The 12,074-nt window shown below is 36.8% G+C and overlaps 1 protein-coding gene across 1 annotated transcript in view; it reads left to right on the top strand.

Moving 5' to 3' along the window:
* Positions 1–877: 877 nt before the first annotated feature.
* TPCN2 (two pore segment channel 2) overlaps positions 878–12,074 on the top strand; it is a gene marked incomplete at its 5' end in the record, with an annotated part of 27,022 nt that continues 15,825 nt past the window's right edge. The window contains 9 exons of the mRNA XM_010286627.1: positions 878–942; positions 2,266–2,342; positions 2,952–3,129; positions 3,822–3,938; positions 5,298–5,404; positions 6,313–6,385; positions 9,410–9,509; positions 9,815–9,880; positions 10,254–10,318. Coding sequence (XP_010284929.1) covers positions 878–942; positions 2,266–2,342; positions 2,952–3,129; positions 3,822–3,938; positions 5,298–5,404; positions 6,313–6,385; positions 9,410–9,509; positions 9,815–9,880; positions 10,254–10,318 — 848 coding nt within the window. The remainder of the gene's footprint in view (positions 943–2,265; positions 2,343–2,951; positions 3,130–3,821; positions 3,939–5,297; positions 5,405–6,312; positions 6,386–9,409; positions 9,510–9,814; positions 9,881–10,253; positions 10,319–12,074) is intronic.

The raw sequence follows: 12,074 nt of genomic DNA, 5'->3' as shown, positions 1-12,074 counted from the left end.
TCCTATCACCTTTCACACCTCACTTTTTGAGGGTGTCCTTCCTCCCCGTTTTTTTTCTAAATTCTTCCTCATTTTGGCCTTAACTGTCTCTCTTGGCTTAATTGCCACGTTAGCTACTCAAAGGTCCTCATTCAAGTGAGCGCAAGTTTGCCCTTTATTCTTTAGGTATATATTTTTATATGGACTTCCTAGTAATGGGTTTTGAAATGTTGCATAGTAACTAATTTGGTTATATTTTGTTTCACTTCGTGTACTTTCACCCGTTTCTATGTCTTGAACTCTGATCTGCTTGATAGGCTAATAATAACTCTTGGGATAAAAAAAAGACTTAATTTTGTTCTTATCTGACTAGCGATTTCTGTTGGTTTTGGAGAGAACAAGATCAATCAAAACTTCACTGACTTTATTAAACACAAGTAAAAATTGTAAAAAATTTTTTGTAAAAAAAAGTAAAAACACTACTAGAATAGTAGTGTTTCATTTTTTTCTGGCTTCACCTGACTATACACTTTGTCAAACAATAATTTAATTGAGACACCATTACAATGCATGTTACTTAAGACTTGTCTCTGTATAGAAATATTCTGGTCTTGCGACAACTATTTAACTGCTAGTGTAATCTAGCTCCTTAAGCTAAATGTAAGGGAGAATCTTTTCACAAAATAAAGATGCATGATGTGTTTGAGATGACTATTTATTTAATGCACAGTGCTGCTGACAGAGCAAATGTGGTAGGAGCTGTCTCTTTACTTTTTATGTGTGTACAGTGCCCTTTGTCATGAGAAGCACAGTTGTGGAGCTTCTGTTAACTAACAAGCAAGCTGTAGGCTTTATTCGAAATACAGCAAGTGATTCTTATTTCTTTCTAACTTCATAGGTATTGGAGCTGACAATGACCTTTATATAAACCAGGCCATAGTATTTATTGAAGATGCGATACAGGTAAACATAACTTGTTTGTTAGCTATTATGCTTCCCATGCTGGATATTTGTCACGCATTCTGCTAGCTTTTAAATTTTTACTTGTCCAGGCAACCTCCGTATAACATCATCTTGATTTACAAAGCAAAATCAGAATTCCAAATTCCTGTGGTATACAAGTTTCAGTGAACTTCTGACTAGGAGAAACATGTTTTCAAACACAGTGAAATAGATAGTGTCTTCTCTTCCAGATTGTCAAAGGAGACGCTGGCTTGTGGGGTGGTTTTTGCTTTTGGGTTTTTGATGTTGGGTTTTTTTTGTGGGGGGTTTGTTGGGGTTTTTATGAGAGTGGCTGGCCTTACTGCTAATAGAAACCATCTGAGCAAACCCTGTAATTTACCTCTAAATCTGACTACTTGCATAACTTAAGGGCTGGTAAAGTTTAAGGCTAGCTTCAAGCGAGAAGCTGGAAGCCTTTTGCTCCAGTTGAACTTAGTGCCTTTGGAAGAATTCATTCTCTCTTTGTCTCTCCTTTGGTGGCTGTCACTACAGATTCCTAGATCCTGTTATCCCACAGTTGTTAGTTGCAGGCAGTGGGAATGCTGAAGGGCAGTTCTTGAGCTCTCTTGCTGCATTCATATAGCTTTTTGCTGGGAGATTTTTGGGGATCAGATACATTTACGTTGTGCATATCTTTATAGAATTGGATACCTCTCGGCAGAGGCAGAGTAACAGCAGCCTAGGAGCAGCTGTAGAGGGAGGGGCTGAGCAGATTTCATGAAAAGTAGGCCTGTTCTGAAGAACCACCGGTACTTCCTTGAACTTAAAGCATGTTCTGTTTAAAGATGTAGGTTGAGGTCTCTTATATTCAGAATTAATTTGTTTGCATTGTATGGATTTTTGGAATTGAAAGACAAAAGAAGATCCATGGATGGAATGAATGCTAGAAAGGTCTAAATGGTCTAAAAACCTAAATGGGTGGAATGTTTTGGCAAGTGGATAGAATTATTACAGATACCGTTATTTGTAATGATGATAATGCTTGCTTCAGGTGACTGCCACACAGTTTGATTATCTGAGTGACTGTGTGGTCTTTAGATTAGGAAAACTTTATCAAAATCTTTCCCGTTGCACACATGTAGACTACAGTCATGGTCATTGCTAACTGGCACTTTAATAATTGAGACCTTGTACAATAATTTCTTTATCTTATTGTGAAACTGGAATTGTCTCAAGACTTGAGCTTTGTTGATTAGAACTTGGTTTATTTTGCTAGCTTGGTCTTTGTCTTTGCGAGAGACTGACTGTAACGTTTGAATTATCCTTTTTGCTTTCTGCCTTCAGTATCGATCTATAAATCACCGCGTAGACTCCAAATCCCTGTGGCTTTATCGATGGTACTACTCAAGAACTTGCCAGTGGTAAGAACTTGCTATTCATTTTGCTTTTTAATTTGGGACTAAGTCTTTACAAAAAATATTCTTCATCTTTCTTTTTTTGTTAAATATTAGATAATTGTGCTTTTGTCCTTATAAGAACTTACTGTATGAAGCAAGTGGATTGACTACATGAAAACATGATAGAAGTGGAAAGCAACAAGTTATATCAAAGCAAGAAGCGTTATCATGTAGATGGCTCTTCGGGACAGCCATAGGAGTGTTGCATGGATGGTCTGTTGGCATGATTTACAGCACTGTGTTGGGAGTTTTCAAGTGTCTATTTCTAAACATGTTAAATAGTAGCAAGATTGTTTGTGGCTGTTAGTTTTGAAAGAACCCCACCTAAAGTTATTTGGTGGTCAGCAGTTAGATTATTCTAATACAGGCAACAGCATGCTAATCAAGTGCTGCGTTGTATCCTAAGCCATTTGTGTTAAATATGATATTATAAAGCTTGATTTACTTCTAAGAAAATTGCTTTACTAGTATTTTGTTATTCTTTTGACTCATTTTGTGGGTTTGGTGTTTGTTTTGGGTTTTTGTTTGTTTGTTTTAAAAATTATTTTTTTCATTTAATCTCTATCCAAACAGGATTTTGAGTTTAACCATTACTACAATCCTGGCTTTGGCTTTCATTGAAAAGCCTTCTTCACTTACTATCACGTCAGATATACGATACCGCCTTCCTGCGTGGAATCCTCCGTGTGGCCTAACAGAAAGCGTTGAGCTGCTTTGTTTTTTTGTGTTCATGGTTGATGTATCTGTGAAGGTGAGCATCACATTCATCTGGTACTGCATGAAATATTAGGTGTGTTGGGCAGCTCAGGAGGTATAGTAAGTGTGGCATTTCTGCATTTTAGTTTTTGGGAAATGTCTTAGAACTGTTATTCAAATCGTGGATTTGCATGATGAGATTGCTTTGCTACATTAAAGCCTTACTTTCAGGAGAAATTAGGAAGTGCATTATTTTCTGAATCAGAAAAATTATTGCTTCTGTTTTAACCTAAGAAATGTAACTCCTGTTTGTGCAGAATAAGTGAAATAAATTTTGCTAAGGATACAATGACTTTAGCTTAGTTGCTTGTATTAAGCTATAAAAATTGGTAATCAAATATATGCCAGTTGATTTAAACAAAGCAAAATAAAAATAATCAGAAACCGAACTTTTCTTTGGATATTTGTTTCTGGAAAAATATTTTTATGGTTATTAAGTGGTCATTTTTCTTGCATTCAAAGGACTCCTCTCACATGGCCTATGTGCACCTCTCGCTTCTATTGACCTTCAATTAGTTCTTGTAGAAAAATTCTCTGATCAGTGTATTTTTCTTTGGATTTCGAGGAGCTCTTCGTGAGCACTGATGTAAAACTACAAATACTTGGAAAACAATTGGTGCTGACTTGTTAGGGTATTGGAATTTATTAAAGTATGTTGTTTGTTGTGGATTTTTTTTCCTTCCCCAGAGTTACTTAATTGGATGGGAAGAATTTTGGAAAAATAAATGGCTAATAGCTTATATACTGACATTAATTGTTTCCCTTACTGATTGGATTGTATCGCTGAGTCTTTTCTGCACAGAGGTAAGAACTGCTTTCTTGCAGGAACAGTCAACAACGTAGCTGTGGGGAGCGGCAGAGGAGAAGAACCTGCAAAGGGGTAGTCAGCCGGGTGCATGTGGTATACTGGAGAATAAAGGGAGGAGGGTGAGGTGGTTCATTTTTGGTCTTTGATACTGGATAATACCTGAAACACAGAAAATGTTTGGTGTAGTGTAGCTTCTCAAAGGATTCTGTTTGATTCTTAATGCAGGATGGGAGTTCATTGGTAAAATTAAATAAAGCTTTGTTGCTGTAGTCTGTCAACAGTCAAAGAGTATAGAGAAAACTCTGGTTACAGAACACCAATTTTGTCATACAGTTGGAGAATTATGCTCTTAACTTGATTCAACAGCAGAGCCTGTGTAGTGATATATAAGTAAAAGGTAATTGTATGGTTTAACAACTGCTTTCTAAGATGAATCTGTGTTGTTTTTAAAACAGCTGTGTCTTGAATGTCAATTTTACAAAACTGTTCTAGAAGTGTTCTCCTTTATGTAATAATGCAGTCTCCCAATTGGTTTTCTCTGCTGTGACATAAATCTGCATGAGATCAGTTGTTCACTTACAGTCATTACTAAGAAAATATTTATGTGGTAAAAATGCTGAGCAGTGAATGAGTCAGGAATCTTGGATTTTGCTTCTTGTGTAAGTTCTTGTGTCAAAGCCATTATCTGTTGCCTTCAGATAACTTTCAAACCTATTTCAAATTATCGTATTAGTCAGAATTAGGTTGGATGCAGTTGCTACTATTAGTAACCCACTGCTTAGTTGCTCATGCTTCAGTGGTCAGTTGACCGCTGGTCACGGTTGACCAGGATGAGATGTAGTATTAAAAAGATTATCTTAAAATGTTGAAAGAACTTGTCACTTAAGTTTATAAGCATCTAAGTATAGGAAAAATGCATATGTCCTTTTCGTATTCAAGCCCAATAAATATAATCTGGCTGAAAGAAGTTAACTATCTATGATGAAGATTATGCTTAAAACATGGGGAGTCTTTCTTGGAAAGAAGCGATTGTAAAATCTTTAGGTGTGATAATGGACAAGCAGTTTGAACAGGAACCTCCCATCCAGAGCAGTGGTGGCAAGAACAATTTAACAGTGGGGATGTATGAACAAGGGAATAGCGAGGAAGGAAGTGATTTTTTTTTTCTGTTTTGATTGGCCTGGAGAAGACTGATCCTAAAATGCAGGATGCTGAAATAGCTTGAAATAGTGTTTTTATGTTACACTGTTGTTTTTGTTGATATGTATATCAGTGTTTTTTGACAAACTTGCATTAAATATACTTGTGGTGCTAGTTTTATGGGAACTCAGTATCTGATCCATTGGTTTTTGCAGGATGTGAGAATAAGAAGAATTCTTCGTCCATTCTTTCTCCTTCAGAATTCTTCTATGATGAAGAAAACATTAAAAAGTATCAACAGCACCTTGCCTGAAATGGCAAGGTAGGTAATAGCATAGAAAACATCCTTTCACAGCAAGCATGTAGTTACCCTTAGCATTCTGGCACGTGACAACTGAGTAGCTTCCTTCTTGATGGTCTAGCTAAGTGGCTGGTGATATCAAGTAGCAACGGATGGAGGTTGTGTTAACTTTTTGTTTCCTTTAGTCTGTAACATTTCTCGAGAATGCATGTGATGTGACCCTGTATGTGACATACAGCCGTTTTGTAAGGGAAGAACTGAGGCATCATCTGGGCAAAGGTCTATGCTGTGTTCCTCCAAGGTGGCCTCTCAGAAGTATGGGTAGACACAAATGTACTTGTCTTCTGGTCATGAGTGCCACACAAGACTAGCACAGAGAGTGCCACTTATTTATATCTTCAGAGTGCTTTACTTCAGCTTTTTAATTTCTAAATGGTTTTGGCAATGTATGTGTTAAATTTGTCATTAGAAAAATTGAACTGCAAACCCCACTGGTGAAATCTTAACTAGACAGCATGATGCTTTTTGAAAGAGATCTCTTCCTGTGGCATGCGTTGTGTATGCGTACAGCTTACAGAACTCACTGTCCTTGCCTATTACTTCTTAACTAACAAGTCCCAGGAGAATCGAAGCTGTATGCAAGCCAAGATGTATTTTGATCAGAGGGTATAAATATGGTCCGAACTTCAGAAAAACAAGTGTTAGCATCTCATTGACTTGACAGTTGTCTAAGTTAATGCTGAGGAGACCTAAACAAGTGTGATTCTTATTTAGAATCCAAACTTGGATCATCTTCTGTTATTTCCATATAGCATCTTAAAACTACCCCTGGTTTTCTTTATGTGGCATCCTTTTGCATTTTTAGCAAAGGATATTTAGAGTAAGATAAAGTTGGTATTCATGCATATGGTATGCTTTCTTTCCAACAGTGTTGTTCTACTACTAGCTGTTCATCTGTCTCTCTTTACCATGTTTGCTATGCTGCTGTTTGCTCGAACAAAGGTAACCGAATGTATTTATGCTTTGGTAGATCTTGTTGTTGTTTTTTTTTTTTTCTTTACTCGCAGAGCTACTGTATGTCTAGTTTTATAATCAAACTAGTGAAACTTGTTTGCCCTGCAAAGGTTATGTTACCATGTCAAACTTACTAGCGTAAGTTTAAAGTCCATTTAGAGAGATTTAACATGTGCATTGTATCCATGTATAGTACTGTTTCTGTAAGTGTACATTAGAAGGCCACTCAGAATAGTGTAAGAATCTCTTCATCATATAGTGAATAATTTTTTCCAGACTGTGCTTTGCTTATTAAGTGATAATGCTCCATCCTACTCCACAACTGAAATTTTTCACTCTTACTGTAAGCTGTGGCATGTCATTTAATTAGTCTAGCTCAGCTGCTCAGAGTGAAGTTGGGTGGTTCCATACTAAAATTGTGGTTGACATCCTCATTTATGATCCTGCACAGTACTGGTATTGATGCCATTATCACAGGTGAGAAACTGAAAGCCTGTTTATATGAGAGGCTTCCTTATACAATTCTCCAATTTAATCCTTTGCATTACCTTCTCTGTTTTTGTTGAAACCTTCTGTTGCTGTTCTGTGTCCAAAGCTCTTAATCCTGTCACTTTTTTGTTTATATTATCACTCATTTCTTTCTCTTTTCCTTATATAGCTTTTTGCTAAGTTTAGTTTCTTCTGTGTTTTCTTATCTTCCAATACCGGTATCCCTCACCACGCCTTGGTAGGTTTCTGCCTGTTTTTGCCTGCATCACTCCAATGGTTTAGTTTCTGATCCCTCTGTTTTTTCTCTTCCTGCTTCTGAAAAAGCAAATTTGAAATTTTGTGGTTAAAATCACTTTTGTGTTCCAGTGCTCTTGGTATGTTCCCGCTCTCTTAATCTTCTTGTTTGCTAATGTATTATACTGAGATTTTTTTTCTGTCCTTACTTTTTAAGCCTTCCATAAATGCCGTCTTACAAGCACAAAGATTTGTTATATACTTCTCCCAGGAATTTTAGTCTTCTCCTTAAGCTCAGTTTTGCACCTTCATCCCTGCTGCAATTTACACTTGAGCCTGCCTCTAGTCTTCCTTACGATCAGCAAATTCCTTGAATTCCCATGTTACAGAATTTCTGAAATCAGCAGTAGAGCACTATTTTTCCTCTTTGTTTAATTACATGCTGGATCTTTGCATTATGTCTGTATGTCACATCTTACTTCAGTTATGAGCTTTCCCAGCAGATGGGAATGTAATTTGTATACCTGAAGCAGTCAAATTTGTATACATTTAGGTGAAAAATAACAAATTAGAGAGCAGTCCTTATTTCCTTTTTTGATTTGCTACTCTAATACCCATACAAACTGACTGAATCTAACAAGGCAAAATACTGAAAGCAAGTTTTAAAAATACATGTAGTAATGAAATTCATGCCTCTAGATTTTTGCATTGTCTTGTGTATGTCCTCTAGAGGTATATATTTCTGGTCTTTGCAGCGGATTCAAGAGCTTTTTGTTCTGTGCTGCATGATTCATGTTTGAATTGCTTGCACTCTGCATCTTTTTTAGCTGTCTGTACTTCAGCTTGGGGGGGGGGAAAAATATATGGATGATCTAAGATCAGCCTCCCAGTGTGTTTTTGATAAAAATTATGATACCATCAGAGCTTTAGCATATCATTTGATGTTTCCACTGAGCCACAAAATAATTTTCATGACCTTAGTCGCCAAGGTATTTGCACATATTTTTCAGTAGCACTGATCTCCCCCCCACCTCCCTGATGTTTTAAGCTCTACGTGATGTTTTCGTGGATACTGTACATAGCATTTTGAATCTTCATTCTTTTCAAAACAGAACAGTTGCATGTTTTCCATCTGCCCAATAACTCCTCTAATGTGCGCTAATGCTGGTTATAGCATATTGCTTTAAATCGTGTGCTGTTATTTGTGTAAATATTTCTTTCCTCTAAAATAAGATGAGGACTATCCTTGTATTTTAAGTACATCTTCATGTACTTACTGAAGAGAGACCTAAAACTTATCTGGCTATGTTCTATTTAGATCTTACTGTAATTAAACAGAACCCTCTGGGTATGTAAGGGGATAACTGAAAAAAAGGCAAAAACCTGTGTTCCAAGTAGTGGTAGTAAATTGTGTGCAAATAACTAAATCAGAGGATGTTAAGTTTTCTGTTTGGAAGTCAAAGGGGAAGTGAGACACATTTCACACTCAGTATACTAGTAGAGCTGTAGGTGTTTGAGAGGCGCTCATAATCTATAGGCAAGGATCTTTTCTAACACGGTAGTTATTGAGGCAGCTCTTCATTACTAAGGAAGCTGTTTTGTTTCTGTTCTTCAGTGTAGACAAGATATATTTGAATATTGTCCTCAAATTGCATTATACTTTTGGACAAGTCTTGGAGTGTAGTCCTAGAGTATACAATTTGGGGTGATTATGTTTACATCTGTGCTGAGGTACAGCATGCTGTAGCTGGAATAACAAAGAAAGCAGCTTCAATGCTACACTAATTTTTATAATGCAAGTTGAGACTGAAGATGGTATTAGTCTGTGGTTTTACTTTTTTTTTTCAATCATGTTTAGGGAGTCCTTTTAGCTCTAATACACTTAGATTTCTTACAGGCTAAGAGGTAATGCTTTTTATATCAATCAAGGGTGGCTTCAGATTCCTATGTTGTCTGTTTGTGACATTATTGTTCTGCCTGGGTCTGAGGTGTATTGTATTGAGGTCTGAGGTGCTGTATTGAGCCTCCTGTGCCTGTCTTATTCCTGATGTTTTTTAATGGCTGTTAATAAGTGAAGTGATTGCACTGTATTCCTACACGTTGTCCTAATTTTTATGCTTGTCTTGTGCATTTTTCATGCCGTAGATTTGATCGTGTAAGAAACTGATTATTGACCGATTTTTTTTTTTTTTTTTTTTTTAAGTTGTTATAATTCCCCCGCCCTTCCTTGGTAAGACAGTCTTAGTGGTTCTTCAGTGTTTCTCTAACAATGAACATCTCTCTGCCTAGGATGGCCAGCAGGATAAGGAGTGGGTGGGGTATTTCCGGAATTTGCCCGATTCGCTGACATCACTGCTGGTCCTGCTAACTACTGCAAATAATCCTGATGGTGAGCAATCTTTCAGAAACAACTCTTCTCTCCCTTTTCAAAGAATAATAGAATAAGATTATCTTCAAACTACTATAACCATTCTTTGAGCTAATATTTCTTAGTACAGCCAGAGGAAGGTTATGTAAAGATTTTTCATGCCTTTAGTATCTTGATTCTTGTTTTTCCTTTGGTGTAATTACATATGCAATTCTACAGTGGAGCTATATAAGAGCTTTTACCAATTGCCAAAAATTGGTAGAGATCTCCAGTTTTCATCTTAAGAATTAAATTTTTATTTCCTTTTTTTGTTAAATCTGATACAGTGATGATTCCTGCATATTCTAAGAATCGAGCATATTCCATCTTCTTTATACTGTTCACTGTATTAGGTAAGTTACCTCGTCTTCAGTAATTTAAATGCACTTTCACTTTGCTAGTGCATACTAGTTACAGTGTGTTTTATTTTTCTAGGAAAGTTTAATCATAAATTTTTCCTTTTTTCTGTTTCTTCCAATTACTGTGTAGTGTCTTATAAGATAATTTTCCTGGAAGGTACTTACGGTTTAGGTTTTTTTCAGTAACACACCATAGGGGAATGGATACATTACAGTATATTAAAACATTTAAAAAACATTTTGGAAATCAAACACAAGGAAACTAATACTTTTTAAAGTTTAGATCTGATTTACTATATATGTTGAAACTTCTTTGGGAAACAGAAATGTATTTCAGTAATTCTTACTGCCCCTTTTTCTCCAATAGGCAACTTGTTTCTGATGAACTTACTTACAGCAATAATATACAACCAGTTTCGAGGATACCTTTTGGTGAGTAAAACATTTCCAATTTCTGTGTTCTACTCTAACCTTACAACTGTGAAGCCTTGAGCATTAAAAGTTTCAACTGTGTATTAAAGCAGCATGCCCCTTTGTAATTGTAGATACGATTTTAAGATGCTAAAGGTTCTCTGATGTAGATAGTTTTCCCCTTATATGCTGTTGTAGCTTGATCCACTTGCATGGCAAAATTACCTGCTTGTATACTTCCATGTATGCTGAGGATCTGCAACTTTGACTATTACAGGAAAAAAAAAAATCAAAACTATGTTAGAACTGAACAAGGACAAGTGAACAAGTAACTTAAACTTGGTCTCTGTGAAGAAAACTTGCTGTACTTTTTAAATAGCTATTGTTGCAAATCCTAGCACTTAATTTCTCTGACTAGTACAGCATGAGAAGCCTTGGGGGGAAAAAAAAAAGAATCACTGGCTAAATCATCTTCACATTTGATACTTTTTACTTCATCCTTACCATGGTGGGTGGGTGTGATTTTTTAGAATGATTAGGACAGACTGCTGTCTATTAAAAGATGGACTTGAGCCTTGTGATTGACTTGTACCTGAAGCAGTTGCCAGTATGTATAGTAGTTATTCTTGGCAGTCTTCAATCTCAAATAAAAGGAACCTGTGCTTACTCTCCATGCAGTGCCAGTCATCTGTCTAGTACTTTAATGTGCTTCTGGAAGATGCCTGATCATATGTGATTCTTCCCACTCTGTTTTGTGGAATGTGAACCTGATGTGTAGTGTAATGACGTCTTTTGATTCAGGTGTCTATATTAGGGAAGTAAAAGCTGGCAAAGTAAGTGTACTTTTGCATGTTGTTCAAGGAGCGTGCAATCTGTAGTGGTGATTAAACTCATCACTAAAAGTTCTTTCTCCTTCATTAACAAGCTGTGCAATGTGCTTTGTATTATGTACACCAGTTGTTTAGTCTCCAGCTGGGAGTGTAGTCTGGATTCCCTTGGCAGGATAGAGTGTAATTGCTTTTGTTTGCTGTGTGAGGTTGTTCAGCGGCACTATCTGTGAGGCATTGTAATGAGCTGAGGCAAAACTATTTTAGAAAGCAGGGACAACATAAGTCAAATGAAAGAGCAGCTGTTGCTTCCAGTAAGATGTACTTCACCGAGAGGTTAAATTCGTGACTTCCCTATTGCTGTTCCAAAAAGAAGTAACTGACTGCGTAGGTGGTGGAAGGAAAGAAGCTGCGTGGATCCAGCTGGAAATCTCCAGAACTGGGTTTATCTCCAGCAATGAATGCAGAACATCCAAGGTGAAACAGAGTTACTGAGCAGTTAACACACATTGTAGATTAGTAGAATTAACACAGTGCTAGGCTAAGTATTAATAGGGTTATTACGCTGATGGCACACAACTGAATCTGTAGTCAGGCAGTTGTTGGTCAAACGGGGAACTGTCAGTCTCTTGTTTCTCCAAACAGGCTGAGTCTTGATCCCGCGGAGGTCCTGTCTTCAAACTGTTTGAGGTTTTCCTTTGAGCTTTGTAATTTTCATGGTGAAATTTTTCTCTTGAGTCTTGAGTTAGTTCTTCAACAGTTTCACTTCCACCTGTGTGTTTTACTTTCCTTTTGCATATTTTGTAAAAATTCACTGCTCAACAGCAATGTTTTTGGTAAAGCTGAGTCAGGTTAGTGCTGTGCAGAAACACTGGAGTCTGACAGCTAAACCTCTGGGCTGTAGGTTAAGCTTTTTTTTAACTTTGTGCCAGTATGGTGATGGCCTCTGT

Source organism: Phaethon lepturus, unplaced genomic scaffold (assembly GCF_000687285.1).
Source record: "Phaethon lepturus isolate BGI_N335 unplaced genomic scaffold, ASM68728v1 scaffold2450, whole genome shotgun sequence".
Taxonomy (NCBI): Eukaryota; Metazoa; Chordata; class Aves; order Phaethontiformes; family Phaethontidae; genus Phaethon; species Phaethon lepturus.
Note: the sequence above shows the minus strand (reverse complement) of the source record. Positions and strands in the feature narration are given on the sequence as shown.